The sequence below is a fragment of the Podarcis muralis genome, chromosome 9, assembly GCF_964188315.1.
Source record: "Podarcis muralis chromosome 9, rPodMur119.hap1.1, whole genome shotgun sequence".
Lineage (NCBI taxonomy): Eukaryota > Metazoa > Chordata > Lepidosauria > Squamata > Lacertidae > Podarcis > Podarcis muralis.
Genome location: NC_135663.1, coordinates 58,196,806 through 58,215,301, shown reverse-complemented (window position 1 = coordinate 58,215,301; position 18,496 = coordinate 58,196,806). Strand labels below are relative to the sequence as shown.

The 18,496-nt window shown below is 42.3% G+C and overlaps 1 protein-coding gene across 4 annotated transcripts in view; it reads left to right on the top strand.

The window, feature by feature from the left end:
• The first annotated feature begins 7,079 nt into the window (after window positions 1-7,079).
• The window catches only part of ATP8A1 (ATPase phospholipid transporting 8A1), a 74,231-nt gene continuing 62,814 nt past the window's right edge, over window positions 7,080-18,496 (top strand). For all 4 annotated transcript variants that reach the window (XM_028745229.2, XM_028745226.2, XM_077934325.1 and 1 more), the window contains exon 1: window positions 7,080-7,456. In XM_028745229.2, coding sequence (XP_028601062.1) covers window positions 7,408-7,456 — 49 coding nt within the window. In that variant the 5' untranslated portion in view covers window positions 7,080-7,407. The remainder of the gene's footprint in view (window positions 7,457-18,496) is intronic.

Here is an 18,496-nt window from a genome sequence, read left to right as displayed (position 1 = left end):
ACAGAAAGGAAAGCAGAAAGGCCGTGACTTATCTTTGAAGATACAGCAGTTCTTTCACCTCGGAAAGTAAGTTGGTGGAGTGATGTAGCGGCTTGTATAACACGGATTTATTTATATTCCTCCCGTCTTTGAACGTGAGTCATCAGAAAGCAGTTAATCACAAGCTAGGGGGTCTCATCTTATCTCCGAGAAAGTGGCATAACATAGTTACTGCAGCACACAAAAGCCACATAAACTTGCAAAAACAGTCTGAGGTTGAAATCAATTTAGTTTATTCTGTTTAATTAGTTTGACATCTCTGCTTCACACTTCCCCTTAAGCAAGAAACTATGACAACAGATTAAAGCCAAGGTCCCATTTTCCAACAGATCAAAATTTGCATAATATATCGTTTTTACATCGAGAGAAGACTTTGGTCCTGGTGTAAACTAGCAAACCAGAGAAAGTTGCTTAAATGTGTATTTCATACAATTGTTTATGCTTAAACATGCAATATATATATGAACACAAATTACAAGGTCTCATGGTACTCTAGAATGCATGGTTGTTGTTTTTTAAAAAAATTCAATATACCCACAAATTAGATTTCCTGTTTTGCCATTAAACATGGAAATAAAATTTTATTTTGGCATATATATGATTCATGGTATTCCTCTGATTAAATTATTGGAAGAAACCAAGAAGCTGATCAAAAGCACATGCTTACTAGATGACGCATATGACCAAATTAACCCTTTGCATTCTTGTAGCAATAATAAATCATTGTATTGTTCAAACCACCTTATCCACAGGAATAGGATTTACCTTAGCTCAAGTGGGAAATTTGCCAGTTCAGTGGTTCCTCTAAACAGCTGCCACTGGCAGGGTTTTAAATTTAGACATGACAAATGCTCTCCTCTGAGTGTGGCCCAGCTGCTGCTCAGAGACACAGTCTGAGAATGCACCAGGTAGTCTTAGGATGATGGAATCAGAGCACTAGATTGAACCAGAAGGCTGTTTAGTCTGATCCCCGTCACAAAGCACGTCCATCACCGCCACTGCCCTCCACAGATCAGACAGGTAACATTTTACAATCATTGTTCTCCTCACCTCCCTTCTAATAAGCAAAGGATGACCTGTAGATCTTAATCATGTTGAGATCTATGAGCCTCTCTTGGATATTAAAGTAGAAGTGAGGAAGAAGCAATAATTGCTTGCACCTCTATGAGAAATCTGAACCAGCTCAAAATGTACCATATAACTACATGAGTGCTAAGCATGGGTGTTAAAAGGGTGAGCCACACTTTGGACATCAAAAAAGTCTTTACAACATATCCTAAAACATTTTTGTTTAGGCAAGCCTCTCCAGACATGTAGAAGGTTGACATGGATCTTAAGCGGATTTTAATTGTTGTTTTAATATTTTAACTACAGTTGTTTTTAACTTTTCTTTACTGATATGACAACCAAGCAAGCTGCAATTTTGTGAAGTAAATAAATAAATAAATAAATAGATCGCAGTCATCCTAGTTGCCAGGAGATCAGTGAGTGTTGATATTCATGTGTGATGAATATTGTCAAGAGATACACCAGTAAATGTTGACAGTTACCTACATGCAACATTCATGTGCACAAATACATCTTTTTCACAAAATTAATTTGGGAGTGTTGGGACTCACATATGAATGTCAACATTTCCCAAATTTTGAATATCTGCAGCAGATATACAGTGGTACCTCGGGTTTCATACACTTCAGGTTACAGACTCCGCTAACCCAGAAATACTACCCTGGGTTAAGAACTTTGCTTCAGGATGAGAACAGAAATCGTGCTCCGGCGGTGCGGTGGCAGCGGGAGGCCCCATTAGCTAAAGTGGTGCTTCAGCTTAAGTACAGTGTCAGGTTAAGAACGGACCTCCGGAACAAATTAAGTACTTAACCCGAGGTACCACTGTAGTATCACTCATTCTCATAGTGATCTTCGGGGGTGAGCGCCGGCAGTCCAGATGATTAACATGGTTTGCAGAAATATAAAAAAAATAACGATGTGAGAATACATAATGTAGGGGAAACAACAGCAGCCCCGTGAGGTTTGAGCGTGTCCAGGAGCCACAGAATATTGAGTATTGTTTGGTTTTTAAAAAGGAAACAGAAAACAAAGAGAAGAAATGGGATGCCCAGCTTGAGTTCCTTCCAGATTATAGCATCCTCTAAGAACGGTCTGGCAGGAACTCTTAAATAGGAGCATTGCAGCCGGGAGGTGAAGATACTTGGCAACATTTTGTTACTGGCCCCACTTCTCCCCTTACATGAGAAACAAATATATGTCACATTGATTTAGTCTCCTTACCTCCCAGGTACCTTTTCCCTATTTCCTGCTAGGGTCTGTAACAAACAATCACACACAATGCTAACATCTGTGGAGCGGCTAGACACAGAAGCACAGCCGAGCTGAGAATACTGCAGCCTAATGATGCAGAGAATAACCTATTATTTTCCGGCAGCAGGCTGCTACTAGCAGGTTTTCTGGCGCAAGGCCTGGGTGGAATTCACTTACCTTTCTAAACCGCAAACCTACATCTCACATTGTGTAGTACAAAACTTCTCCTTTCGTGATAACTGGGGGTTATTTTTGAAACAAACCCAAGGTCTGAAAACCACCCCAGTCTCAGTGCATAATCTTTCACCTGGCACGGCATGTCACGTCAGTTTGCATAACTATTTCCCTTCACTGCAGAACATGCAAAGATATATCTCTCATATCTAGTCCTGCCACTGAGATTCTGTCATATGGTGTGCTTAGCATATTCTGTTAAGAAAAGCATTTCCTTTCATTTAGAGAAAACGCAAGACATTCAAGTTTGATTTGTGAAGGTCACAATGTTAGCCTTTGTCAAGCATATCTGAGTGCGATGACCTTCTCAGAACAATAGCGGTTATATTTGTTTTTATTTATTCCACTTCAGTTTGGCAGGCAATGGTTTGTGTTTTAATGGTATAACCGCCAAACACTGTAGAATCAATAAGCCCTGCAGAATGAAAATTCTGTAACAGCACTTCTTTTAAAAACCTTGCCAGAGCCCTCCATGCTTAAATTAGAAATGTTTTATTTTACGCCTCTGACATTGTGAATCGGCTTTTCTTTGCCTGTTAACCATTGTGCAAATTGTCAGAGCTAGTGTCAAAATAAGTCAGAAAGCAAAATGCTGCTGATGTTTCTCCCCCGGAGGAAACTATAGCTTGATCTTCCTTCTTTTTCTTATCTTGCAGGGGAAGAGGGCTTGATTTCACACTGATGTAGATTTGTCAATGTGTGGCAATCTGGGTGTTATCTAACAGCTCTGCGGTCGAAAAGTCTGGGTGAAACAAAGTGCTGAAGAAAGACTTAGTTCCATAAACATAATGCTCAGAGTAATTGTTTAAAAGCCTTCTGTTAGCTGAGCTCTCACAATGACTAGTGGTCAACGCTATGGATATGTGTTGGGGGAGATTTAAATGGTTGCGTCTTTTTTTTAAGAAACTCAATTTAACATTGTGTTAAAGAATCAAAATTACAAATCAACTCGCAAACCAGGTTGACTTAAAAATGGTCATAAAAGTAATTTAAATTTTGCTCATTTGTTTCGTTGGGGGTTTCTGAACCCATTTCAATAGGTTTACTCTGAGTAAAACTCAGTTGAACGCTGCCCATTAAGTTCCATGAATGATACATGGCAAGAAATACAGTTAATTGTTGAGGGAGAGGGGATAATTGACCAAATAAGTTTTTAAAACAAATATTAAAAACAAACTCATGTGTTGTATGCAGCTACAAGAAAACAGATGTCAGTGGTCCTATCAGCAAGAAATAATGTGTAGCAGATCAATAAAGGACAGTGGTACCTCGGGCTTCAGGTTACAGACTCCGCTAACCCAGCAATAGTACCTCGGGTTAAGAACTTTGCTTCAGGATGAGAACAGAAATTGTGTTCCGGTAGCACGGTGACAGCAGGAGGCTCCATTAGCTAAAGTGGTACCTCAGGTTAAGAACAGACCTCCAGAACGAATTAAGTTCTTAAGTACCACTGTATTTATATATATTATCACCCATTGCCCCCCTCCTCAACTTACGAACTTTGTTAAACAAATTTGATCCATCACTACAGACATGCATTTATAAGAGGCAGGGTAAGTAGTGGGTAAATTAGTTAACTCAACCACAAGCTTGGTCAAACCACACAAATTAATGTAAGCTTATTCAACCCAATTTCAGAACATAACACAAACATAGTTTCTCTGAGAAGAACCTGTGGTTCAGCATCTGCTCAGTTCTACTGTATGATAACTATAAATAATTATCCTAGACTAGTTCCAACTGCAAGTGCTCAACCAAACAGATGCAGAGGACTCAACGGAGTAGCATGCGAAGCTACGAATCATAAGTGTTCAAAATAGTTGGCTAATGTAATAAGAGGTGACAGCCATTTAGCTTCAGGCATACTTGGATTAAGCTGGTTATCCAGACCCATTTCAATTTGGCTGCAGATGTGGTTTTGGTCACTTTGGTTGATTAGCTATTTTGGAAGGAGAACAAGGGGGGTGTCACCCCCGCTAATTTTCCTTTACCAGCAGCTTTTGATGCTTTCCTTCTGAACAGGCTCCATGAACAGAAGTTAGAGGCGCTGTTACAGTTGTGCTCCTGCATACAGGACCAGTTTCAGAGAGCAGAAGTTTGAATTAGGGGTTTAAGGTTGGCTGTGATGTGTCCTAGAGGAAAAACGAACAGAAACAACAGAATAGGGTTAATAGAAAGACATTTTGCTCTCCCAGAAGCAGAGCGTCTCTGCAAATGTAGTAAACAGGAACCTGATACGTTGGAGCATATTTTCTTTTCTTTTGATTTTGGCATTTATGCCAGAAGACAATTGTTAGAGGCCTTACAACTTAACAGGCTTGGTTCTATGCTGCCAACAGTTCAGGACCTGTTCTCGGACAGGAATGATCAAATTACTTTAATAGTGGCTAAATTTTTGAGTGCTGTCCATGTGGAAAGACTGGGCCATTATAGAGAGATTTAGTGGTTCTTGATTGGTCGGTGATGTGGTAGTGTTATACTGTATTATTTATGCAAATTCTTATGCCGAATTCGTATTTTCCACAATCTGTATACGGTGTTTGTTTTATAATGTGTGGTTCACTATGCCTAATAAAGGATTGATTGATTGAACAAAATAGGGTAAGTTCACCACAAGGTGCTTTTAAATAATAAAGTTGGGGAGGGGCGGAGAGAAACAGGAAAGAATACAACAGTATAGAAAGTCTTTTGCTTCTGAAATTCTTCAGATGTTCTGTCTGTCTAAGGAAGAACCTCAGATATCACTTTAAGCAAATGATGGTGGCAACTCTCAAACAAGGATCTAGTTGCATGCATCTGACTCTACCTCAATGCCCTTCAACGCATGATGTTTCCACATACATAACCATGCCAAAGTCACGTGCAGGGCCAGAACTCTTTGGAACTGGGTTCCAGCACCTCTTTTGTGTGTTCCCACCCCTCTGAAGTGCTGAGGTGCCATTTGGGGCTGGGTGTTGGAGGCAGGCAGTAGGCAAAAGAAGAGAAGTCCTTGCCCTAAAAAAAACACCTCAACAGCTATGGCTGGTTGCTCCCCCTAAACAAAGCTCAACAACTTACCTCTTTTTCTAGGGGGGAAAAAGCCCTGTTAACATGTGATGTAATTCAACTATTGCTGAAGCTATGTGAAGTACCAGCTACACAGAATATATTTTCAGTGGCAGCTATGTTATTGTGATCTGAGTATAAGCTTTTGAGTTCCCATGTTCACCACTAGTTGTGTGCATGTGTATGTTTGTGAGTGATCTCTTCCCCTACCTTGTTTTTTTTTTTTTGCTTTGTTTGCCCATGATTAAGAGTTCTGAAGAACTCAAAAGCTTGCAGTTTTTCCACATCTTGGCTGACCACATAAAGGCATTGTCCTAACGTTTTGTTTTGTTTTGTTTGCTTGCTGAATTTCTCTCATGGGCCAACACAGCCGTTTTTCCTTTTCGTGTGATTTGGAAAGTGTTGATTTTAGGCATTCAGCTTCGGAATCCTGATCTGAAGGAAGACTATCTTGTATCACCTGAAGATGAGACGTTATCCTCTAATGGAACATTCCATAAAACTGCTAAGTAAACCTACCTAGTGTGGTTTATATTGACATTTCTACCAAGCACTCCACCTAAATTTAATCTCGTCTGTGTTGCCACAAGGGCTACTTGGTTTCTGTTTTCGTTTTGTCACATCTCCAAAGAAACCTGGGCGTTTCTCCTAAAGGTGGAGGACCCTCCCGGGCAATGACTGGTTTCTATATTTGCATAGAAAGGACAACAGCCATTCTGTGTTTTTACGTTTCAGCTTACCAAAATAGCACCCAATACAGCCTCATTTAAAAGTCTGCTTCATCTCTCACTCTATCTTAAAACTGATGAGAGGCACACAGAGATGACTTTACTACCTGCAATATTTTATTTTCCCCTGACGTAGGCACAGTATTGCTTTAATGCGGATTTTGAAATTTAACATAGGTCAAATATCTTTCTACTTTTTATTTCCTTGATGGGGGGGCAGCTGCCCGCCCCCCTGCCTAAACCCATGACAGATGGTTATGGTCTCAAAAGTGGACAGGACCTGTGCTCAGTCGGTAGAGCACGAGACGCTTAAATCTCAGGGTCGTGGGTTCGAATCCCGCGTTGGACAGATGCTTCCTGCACTGAAATCCACAACCACCCCCTTTCCTCTCCTCCTCCTATTGTCAAGCGAAGGGGTCCGCCCCAAGTCGCGGCTCGTTCCATTCTTATCAAGTTTGGGGGGTACGATCAGAGAGAGGCTGGCACGAAAAGCGCGAACGAGGCAAGCCGCCCCCCCCACCCCGTTTCGATCTGCCGGGAATGGAAGGCAGGCGTTCATCCGTGGATGAAGCGGCGCCTGACGCGGGCCTGGTGTTGTCAGGAGGGGGGGGGATGAACAAGAGCCACCCCCCGCGGAACGCCAGTTGGTACGTTCCAGGGCAGCTGAGCAGGGGGGGGGAGGAGCAGCAGCAGCGAGAGAGTGAGCGTCGCGCGCCCGCTGTCAGTTGGCCCGAGCGGCGGGCGCGAGAGGGTTGTAGTCGCGCATGTTCGCGGAGCTCTCGCGACTGCAGGCGTCGCTCTGGTGTCACAAGAGATCTCCTCCCCCCTACCCCCAATATCTCCCGTTCTTTAATTCCCCCCAAACGGTGGTGTTTTGTTTTGGTTTTTCCCCTCTCGCTTCTTCTTCTTTTTGCGCAAGGCGAACGGAGGGAACCGTGAGGGAGCTTTTTTTGAGGGAGAAGAAGAAGGAAGACCCGAGTCGGAGGCAGGCAGGCGGGCAGGGTTGTTGGCTCGCTGGCCCTGAGAGGACGGCTGAGGCGCGATGCCCGTCGTGCAGAAAACCGTGTCCGAGCTGCGGTTCAGGGCGGAGGGTGAGTGGGGCTGCTCCGGCGGCTTTTTCTGCGTGTGAGGAGGGAAGGGAAGCGGGAGGGAGGGAGGGAGTCCTCGTGACCCCGACCCTTGGCTGCTACCATGTCATTTCACAGACCCAAACATCCCGAGTACATTCAGTAAGGGAGCCTGTCGTGCTAATGGGGAAGGGATTCCTCGGCAGCCCCTCGTCCCACGCCCCCCTTTTTGCTGCTCTTTTCTTCCGTTTTCGGAGGAAGGCGCCTTCTGTGTTTCCCCGCCTTCCCCAGAAGCGCCCCTCACGGTGGCGCCTGGGCGAGCAAGCAGGTTGCAAAAGACATACCCCCCCCCCACCGCCTCACCTGCTCCCTTCTGGTTTTACCCACATATATTTCACCCCATTCCTGTCAGTAGAAGAAATGAAATAGAAAGGGAGCAAGGGGTGCCAACTTGAATAAAATATAGGGGGTGGGGGCAAAGGTAAGCCCCGCCCCACATAATCAATCTCACACTCACACACCATTTGAATGACAGTGTCCACCAACTTTGAGGGGGCCCAACACCCCCCTCAAATGTTTTATTGGGGGAAGGGCTGAAGGGACCCCAGCCCCTAGGAGTTGGCTCCTATGAAAGGGAAAGTGAAGATCCTTTTCTACCTAGCACCCCATCCCACACCCACACAAACCAGTTTAATTCTAGAACTACAGCCACATCACCTTGCCAACAAAGATCCGTATAGTTAAAGCCATGGTTTTCCCAGTAGTGATGAATGGAAGTGAGAGCTGGACCATAAAGAAGGCTGATCGCCGAAGAATCGATGCTTTTGAATTATGGTGCTGAAGGAGACCCTTGAGAGTCCCATGGACTGCAAGAAGATCAAACCTCTCCATTCTTAAGGAAATCAGCCCTGAGTGCTCGCTGGAAGGACAGATCCTGAAGCTGAGGCTCCAATACTCTGGCCACCTCATGAGAAGAGAAGACTCCCTGGAAAAGACCCTGATGTTGGGAAAGATGGAGGGCGCAAGGAGAAGGGGACGACAGAGGATGAGATGGTTGGACAGTGTTCTCGAAGCTACCAGCATGAGTTTAACCAAACTGCGGGAGGCAATGGAAGACAGGAGTGCCTGGCGTGCTCTGGTCCATGGGGTCACGAAGAGTCGGACACGACTAAACGACTAAACAACAACAACAACACAGCCACTCCGCATAGAATCATAGCATCACAGTATTGTAGAGTTGGAAGGGAGCCCTGAGGGTCATCTAGTCCAACCTCCTGCAATGGGGGGGGGTTTGAACCCACGACCCTGAGATTAAGAGTCTTGTACTCTACCAGCTGAGATGCTGCCCCGTTTCCAACTGTGCTAGCAGCATCCACTCTCCTTTGTTCCAGGTATACAGCCTGGACCATCTTCCCCCATCTCTGAGTCTGTTCCTCTGCATCTCGCTTGCGTTCATCTGACTATCGTTTGACTGTCCTCCCCTCACCCCCCCCCCCAAATCCAGAAAATAGTCAGCATACCTGACACAATGGAAGCATAGACAGTGGATATTCCACAGCTTTTGTTGTTTGCTGTATGTTTTGTGATCATCAGGCTGAGGGAGGAGAGAATTGCTATTTCATGTTCCTACTGTGGCAGGGATAGAAATAATAAAATCATTCTCGTCAGTACGCTTAGGAGCCAACTCTAGGACTGAGGTCCCTTTGCCCCCTCCCCCAATCAGTGTTTTAGGGGGCCAGCCCACTCACCCCCAAATTAATGGGCATTGCCATTCAAATGATGTGTGTGTGCTGTGTCATGTGATTGATTATGTGGGGTGGGACTTACCTGCCCCTCCAGTATTGTATTCAAGTTGGCACCCCTGTCATTACACAACCTTACAGTCAACTGTTGATGGTCTTATACATGGTCCATGAAATCCACAGACAAAGATGACATTTCTACATATTCCAGGATTTCCAAGCAATGCAGGGGAAAATGTATTAGTGTTTGTATGTTTGTTTTTAAAAAAGAAAAAAAAATCCTAAGAGAACTGAGTGTGCTCATTGCCCTTCAGGGGCTGCAAAATGTTGGTGGCAGTTGAGCAACGGGGCGGGGGGGGGGGGTTGGCCTGCTCAAACCTTTAATGGTTTATAGTATCCTGTAATATCCTGAAGCAGGGTGAGTTTTGGAATGTATATCTCACAAAGAGCATCACTCAGCCATGATTCCCTCTCCTTTCCAGTATGAGTTTTTAAAGACACTGATCCTTTTGAAGTTAATAGAGTACAAGGAGGCCAATTTTATAGACTTGGAGGCAGAACTCCTAACCGTTTAAAGTGTCTTGTAAAAATAGGGATGTGTGCACTGAGGTTACACCTCCCAACCCCAACTCTCCTTCACCAGCTCTTTAGTACAGCAGAGGAAGGCGGGGAGGAAAAACACCTGCTTCCGTTCAGTTAGCTTTGGGGTAGATGTGGAGCTTTCTGCTCATCTATTCCTAAACCTCAGTCAGTACTATAGGGCAGTTTCATTACAGCACCAAACTGCTGAAGCTCAGGGCTAGATGCAAAGGAAGCTACTCATCTTTCCCTGAAGCTCAGAAGTCTCATACCATTGCACTATGGGGATGATTTCTCAATAATTTAACCTATCCCATAGTTCCTCATTGGCCCATAAATTGGACATCCTACTTTATAGGATTTAGATTCGCATTTTAACCATAAGTTCCATAATAATAGCAACTAAAGTTATTTCAAAATGTTCAAATCATGGCTCCTCTCTAATTCAGCATGCAACTCCACTTTTTGTAATTTTTGAAGATGATTTTAAGGTTTCATTCATTTGCTCATTTATTTTTATTTATCTAATATGTAGCAATAGAGACAAAACTTCACACATTCTCAGTGTTTGGTAATAAAAATAATAAACTGAAACCTGTAAATGAAAGCAAATTTTTTGTTTGCTTGGATTTTTGCTTTGTTTGTACTCTTGCATGCAGTTACAGACGCAAAAATAAAAGGGAGCCCTGGCAGTCATTCATTCAATGATGTGTTTACATCTTTAGTATAGCATTACTCATAGCTTCACAACTTTTGTATCGTATTTCCATATCTTGAATGCTTACACAATATTGGCACGAAGGCTTGTGTCATGCTCTGTTTCAGAACAAGTTGTCTCACATTTTTGCATAGAAGAATTGTATACTTGTTAGCACTAAGCAGATAAAAGCAGGTACAAGCAGTATTGCTTAACTTTTCATATTGGAACTATGTGAATCAGTTTATAAAATGGATGGGGAAATATGAAGTAAGAAACTTGGCTGAAAATTTTGGACATTAATATTTGAAGATCTGTTGGGATTCATGAGCCACTGGGTAAGATGAATAATGAACCAGTGTATTGGAGTAATAGTACAACAGAGGAGCATTGGTTTACTGGACTTAATGTAAAAACTAACACATTATTTGGCAGTTATATGAATATCAAAACAATTTCTGCAGTGGCTATAATAATTGCTTTATATTACTAAATGTAGTTAGTATCCCCATGTTAGTTTATATGGACTTATCAGATAAAGGGTAAGATATAGAAAAAATAATAATAATAATGCCAGTGGGAGCTATTTTAGAAAAGCTGATGTGAATTTTAATATGCATGTTTTAATGTACTGTATTGTAAATTTCTCCTGGTAATTTTTTTGAAATACAGTGGTAACTGGATGCGAACGGGATCCGTTCCGGAGCCCCGTTCACATCCTGAAGTGAACGCAACCCGCGCGTGCGCGGGCCGTGATTTGCCGCTTCCATGCATTCGTGTGACGTGATTTTGAGTGTCTGCACATGCGTGAGCGGCGAAACCCGGAAGTAATGTGTTCCGTTTCTTTTGGGTCACTGTGGAGCGCAACACGAAACCCGAAGCTACTTCAACCCGAGGTATGACTGTAATAATAACACTGGAAGGTATAAATTTAAATGAATGACTGCCAGCTTTCCCTTTCATTTTTGCAAGCATGACTGGATGACATATTTAGAAACAGTATTCACAAATAATGTATTGCATTGCTTTGGCCGTTCAGCAGTAAAAGGAAGCTAAGGTCCCAACTAAACAACAACAATTTTAATTTCTCAGTTTTAAGAATTCTGTTTTGGAAGCAAAAAATAAAATTAGGTATTTATTATTATATTTGTATCCTGTCCTTCCTCCCCAAGAAGCCTATTTCTTTCCTTGTAATTATTTTCCTCTCCAGCAATGAGGCCCACAAAGTCTGTTTTCTCCTGAACTTATCAATCACTTGAATTAGTCATGCTCATTGGAAGGAATGGGAAATAAAAGTGTGCTCTCAAATGGAATAGAATAATTTTCTGCCATCCACATCAAAGGAGGATCACAGAAGTTACTCAGGCAGATTGTTTTCAGCCAAGAGAGCATGACTGAGCATAATTCCTATAGTAGAAGTTTAGGGTGGGACAAGAAATAATCTGAAAGTGTTTCTTTCCCTAAATGGTATATCTTGTCCCTAGTCTTTGAATTTTCACAGATATCAGTTATGCAGCTAACCACTGGTAAAAACAAGGTGCTATGTGAGTGAGCCATGAGATGCTAGAACTTTCTGCTGTTGTTCTGAAAGCTAACTTCCTTGTTTGTTACAGTAAAACTGTTTCTAAAACAAAATTCAAGCCAGTAAGGTTTGTGGGGTGTGGGTGTGGGTGTGGGTGAGTGTGCTTTGGAGTCATTGGAGACAGGGCTAATAAGGCTATTGGGAAATGGTTTTGTAACATTTCCAAAATTTTATTGCCTCCCAAGCCACAAACCTCTGTTGCATATAGTCAGAAGTGTTCTTCCAAAAATCTTCAAACCAACCAGACTCTTCTGTCTTTATATTATGGCCTAAGAACACTGCATCAAACAGTTTTGAGGAAACAAAATCTATTTTCAGTAAGATGTATTGGCTAAAACAAATATCAATATATTAACAGTAAAGGGTGAGTTAAATTTGCTTTTTTCAAATGTTGTTTTTGAGTGCCTGCCAAAACACAGAACTTTAGTTTTGCAATAATTTATAATTTGTCAGTTGTAAACAGTAATCCTAAAACCTTTTCAATATTCTTTTTTCTAACTAAAGTAACAGAATAATGCCATATTATCAACATATAGAACAATCAGTACTTTATAAATCTGATTTGGGGAGTGTATGTGTGAAATCAGGATTGCAGAATTATTTGACTACATTATTAATGTAAATGTTGAAAAGTAAGGGCGGGCAGACAACCTTATATAACATCTCTAGTGGTTTTTATGTTCCTTATACTCAGAGATATTTAAAAAACCACTTTAAAAAACAAAAGGGTTTTATTCTTATGACTATGGAAATAAACTTTGACTTAAAACATAGAGTATGTCTGGTAAAATCTCAGAATCTATAGGAAGAGTAATCAGGAGTCTAATATTCAGATGGTTCAGTTTCAGTACAGTGGTGCCCCGCAAGACGAACGCCTCGCAAGACGGAAAACCCGCTAGACGAAAGGGTTTTCCGTTTTGGAGGCGCTTCGCAAAACGAATTTCCCTATGGGCTTGCTTCGCAAGACGACAGCCCATAGGGAAATCTCCGGGACAGCGGGGAAGCGCAGCGCGTCTTCCCCACTGTCCTCGGACCTCCTCCGAAGCCTGGCGGCGGGGCGGGGACACCTCCTCCCGCCGCCGCCGGGCTTTGGAAGGCTCCTCCGAAGCCTGGCGGCGGGGAGGGAACACCTCCCGCCGCCGCCCGGCTTCGGAACGATGCTCCGAAGCCGGGCGGTGGGGCAGGAACACCTCCCGCCGCCGCCCGGCTTCGGAACGATGCCCCGAAGCCGGGCGGTGGGGCAGGAACACCTCCCGCCGCCCGGCTTCGGAACAATGCTCCGAAGCCGGGCGGCGGGGCCGCGAAGCCTGGGCGCGCTGATCTCAGCGCGCGCACGCTTCGGCATGCTGGCAACTCGCCGCAAGCAGCGGGAGCGCTCCCGCTGCTTGCGGAGAGGTCCGCGAAGCCTGTCCAGGACAGCTTTTGAAGGCAGGGGGGGTCCTGGACCTCTTCTGAAGGCGGGCGGGGGACGAAAGTCTTTGCCCCCCCCCCGCCTGCCTTCAAAAGCTGTCCGGGACAGCGGAGAAACGCGCTGCCTTTCTCCGCTCTCCCGGGAAGGCAGGCAGGGGGGAGCAAAGACTTTCACCCCCCGCTCGCCTTCAGAAGAGGTCCAGGACCTCTTCTGAAGGCAGGCGGGGGGCGAAAGTCTTTGCTCCCCCCCGTCTGCCCTCAAAAGCCGTCCGGGACAGCGGAGAAACGCACTGCCTTTCTCCGCTCTCCCGGGAAGGCAGGCAGGGGGGAGCAAAGACTTTTGCCCCCCGCCGGCCTTCAGAAGAGGTCCAGGACCTCTTCTGAAGGCAGGCGAGGGGCAAAAGTCTTTGTCCCCCCTGCCTGCCTTCCCAGGGGCTTTTAAATCGCCCCGGACAGCGGAGAAGTCCTCCACTGTCCGGGGGCGATTTTAAAATGCCGCCCGCCAGCATTTTAAGATCGCCCCGGGACAGCGGAGAAGTCTCCGCTGTCCCGGGGTTTTTTTAAAATGCTGGGGGTGGGAAGAAAAGCCCTTGTTCCCCCCCCCCCCCAGCCTTCAGAAGAGGTCGGGGGACAGACTGTCCCTGGACCTGGTCTGAAGTCGGTTTCCATAGGAACGCATTAATTGATTTTCAATGCATTCCTATGGGAAACCGTGCATCGCAAGACGAAAAACTCGCAAGACGAAGAGACTTGCGGAACGAATTAATTTCGTCTTGCGAGGCACCACTGTATTTTGCACAGCTTTGTGTTCCCTGCAGGGCTAACAATTGGCCTTGGAATTCCTAATCCTGTTACAGTGATAAAACTAAGAAAGATTGGACCTTGTCAGTGCATGAATGACAAAACTATGAAACCACCTTATATGTTCTTTTGAGTTTTTCAGACAAAGCAGTGAAGCACATAACATAGCTACCTGATATCAGCCTCATACTCTTTTCCATTCAGTAATTGGTGAAAACAAAAAGCTTATATATATAGATAGAAATTTAACTGTTTCCTAAAACTTAACTGTTTCCCTAACGATAGAGCTATGAACGCTCTCACCACTTCCTCGTGTTAATATGTAATGATGCTAGTCAGCAGAAAATGTTCAGAGTAGTTTCCTGCAAGCTCACATTTGTTATTTTAATTTGTAACTTGAAAGCTAACTTGTGTGATTTTGTCATTCCATAGATATGTCTGTAAAAAATGGCTGATCTTTATTTTTCTATTCAGCTCCCTGAATAAAGTTGACCAGTCTTTATTTTAACACATAGTCTCTGTCTTTATGCCTATTTGCATGTAAACACTTGCGTAAGGAAGGCCTGGGATGTGAGTTGGACAGTCTGAGGATCCCTGGGTTATAAGAGATCATATTCCTATACTCCTTTTCCAACAAAACCACCTCTATGTTGAGTTGTGGTTTTCATTTGTTAGGGAGAATAGTATTTAAATGATGAAATAATAGAACATTTTTATCTCTTATAATCAGATATATTCAGAATTTTGTATGCCCAGTAATGTTCACTCCTGTACTAAGGTCTCCACAATCCTGCCATTGTGAAGATGTAAGTTAAATATACTAGGATGTGTTTCTTGTTCTTCATAATTTTTTCTTCATCCAAGACCCATACAGTCAAGAAACACAATATTTTTCACAACAATGGCTTTTGCAAGACCAGATGGAATAATATATTCTCAACTAAAATAATATTTGATTGTTACAAATAAACTATGTGTGTTTTACAGACTCAAACAAGCTGTATCTCTTTCAGCAAGTAAGACCAGAAACATCTGGCTTTGGATGAGTCTTAAAACAGTCAGGTCTGGAGGCTACACATGGTTAATATTAAGTATTTCATTTGTTTGCATGAAAGTGTGTTCAATATAGCTAGCTAGCAAAGGGATGCAAATCCATACTCCAACAATTTATATTGAACCTCATTGGTTGCAGTTAACTTAAGTGCAACAAATACTATCTGCATTAAGATGTTATTCCAAACCACTGTTTGGTGTTATATGAATGAACAGTGACAAGTCTTGGGCTTCCTCCTTTCCCCCCTCCCCTTCCTCTTTTCCTCCTATGGTGTGATTTTCTGAAGAACTTAACATTTCTCAGGAAACCGACAGTTTGCCCTTGCATGGAAAGACAGCAAACCATGGTTTGTTTATAAAATAGGGTTTGATCTTGTTTTGCTGGCAAATTATGGTGTGAGCAGATCATAATTTGCTACATGTGCATGTATGCTTTGGCATTATGCCTGAATGCAGCTATTGTGTTAGATTGTTACTAAAACATAAGGGGAAACCAAGACTCTTTATTGACAATGTCTTATGAAGTTATATAAATAAAGGTTTAAAAGTTTTAATGGCGGCTAAGTCAAACAATGTTAACAAGAATATTTTGCACAGAGAATTTACCTACATTTGAATTGAATCCCCAGAAGTTACGTTTTCAATATTGTCTCCCCCTTTTTTCAAATTTGAGGAAGTCTGGTGTTGGGAAAGCTTTAATGATTATTTCTAGTTGTACCAATGCCAACACAGAACTTGTACCACCACCTTAAAGACCAACATATTAATGTGGTTTAAATGGCTAGAACCTATTTTATTAGATACACGAAGTGATTGTGAATTAGCAGAACGGTAGTAACAACTGAAACAGGGAACAAATAATTTCCAAGATACAGGTAAATATGGAGGCAAATAAAATAGTCTACAGCAATTATGGTAACTGCTAACATGAGTGGCAGTGAGCTCTAGGAATATAAAATCAACTTTATTTTATATTCCTATATAGTTTCACAGATTAGGGGAAATATTCCAGCATGGCTACATAGCAGAATCGAAGGGTAACAAAGTTTCCATATAAAAAGGGTACAAAATCCAGAAAAACAAATGTAAATTGACAATAAGGAAATGAGCAAATTTCTGAAAATATAAAAGTTACTAAACATTTAAATACTTAAAAACAAAAATCTAGAGGCTTACTGAATGGTGCAGATGAAAGGGGGTGCTGAAGGGAAATAGGAGTGAAACTAAATTATTTTCCTGAAAATATGCCAAAATATAAAAATATTTTTTCAGAGAGTGCTGCTGAAGGACCACCAAAGAGAAGTGGCAAATGGTGAAATTTTAGAACCAATTAACAATTTTAAAAACTAACAAGTCACCAGGGCACAATTGGATTCATGAAGAATGTAAAATTGCTTATCTATTGACTGGAATGTGTAATATTGCTGACATTACCCTTCCTGTTGGGTCTGTCAGCTGCTTTTATCCATAACAGCTAACCTGAACCTCCTAGCAGATGCTGGAAATGAACAGTAGAACATAACTACCATTTTCATTTCCTGCTTGTTAGCTTTTTTTGGTACTTGGCTGAGTTGGAAACAGAATGATGGACCTTGAATTATGTTCTTATGTACATTTTCTTATCTACAGTACTAGTGAATCATGAGACTTTTTATGCTGTTTAATAGCTAATGGGTAGGTGTGTCATAAGAACGTAAGATCAGACCGTAGGCCCATCTAATTCACTGTTCTGTTTCCACTCAGATGCCTACAGGAAGCCCACAAGCAGAACATAAGCACAATGACACTCTCCTGCTTGTACTTCTTCAGTTCCTTCCTTCCTGAAAATGTCCATTCCTGCATGAGAATCTGCCCTACATTTTCTGCAGTGAGGACTGATGTAATCTCTCTAATCTCCTTTAGAACAATTTTCACACCCTTTGGATTCAACAGTTCAACTGCTTCCTTATCCAGTTTCCTGCCTCTGATGTATTAAGATTTTTTTTTATTGTTGGTCTTTAGCAATACACTCTTCATTCATATATATCTATTTGCCCTCATCATTGCCTTCTTGCATTTCTTTAATACAAATCTGCGTTCCTTTTTGTTTTCCTCAATTGGGCAATCATTTAGGCTTGTTAAGGAGATGAGATGGGAACCTCCTTGACTTGATGGGACCTGTCACGATCTGTGATGTACATTTTAGCAGAGCATCTAATATGGTGGTTTTGAGTACCTGCAGGTGTTCTAGAGAGATTTAAATAAATAATATCTAAATAAGTATGTTCAATTTCCTTTTCAGCTTCCTTTTCACCAATCCCCTTACTTCTTCCCACTTTACTATAAGTTAAATTTGATACCACTGTAGTCACTGTTTCTAATTTGTGCCATTTAGGATTAAGTCCGGGGTCAGTATCCCTGTGGTCAGTTCCATGAGCAACAAATCCAGGGTTTAGTCATTTAAGAAACATATGGGGATTTTGAGTCCCTAGAAATTTTACCTCTTTGTCACGACTGTAATATGCATTTACTCAAATCTGTGTGAAGGTAATTGAAATCTCCCATTACTCTCGACACCTCCTTTGAATGCCTCGTTGACTTCATTCTGCATCTCAAGATCACTACTTTTATATGTGCAGAAAGCTCCTTTTAATATAAACCTGTTGTCGAAAATGTTATGGTTCAGCAATGGATATCTTACATAAGGTTGCTGATTGGCTGCAGCCTAACAGCGCATGTGCAGCGTGCCTGGAACGCTCTACAAAAAAATAGTAATCATGCTGATGAGTTGGCAGAATTAAATCCAACTCCCTCTCCCAAACAGCTGATAGATATGGCTACTGGTTTTTAAAGAGGGTTCTGTGTGTGCCGGTAATTGCATTGGAAAGTAGAAACCCAAGTACATTGCCTATTAGCACACACTGTTCTTGTTGCTGCTAGGGATACATACATGCATGGAAAAAAGTTTCCCTATACATCTGGCAACTAAGTGGATCAGAGCTTATATATTTTACATTTGAAGCTGTGATAAATTATAAATAATATGTCATGATATCTTCAAAATATTAACATTTCAAACATTAACCTGGATAGAGAAAGAATTTCTACAGATATGTAAAGAAACTGATCTGGCTACAGTTAACAAATACTGTACTGTACTTCCCTCGTCTAATTTTGTACAGAATTAAGACAGAGAATACTTTATGCTAGTAATTTTATTC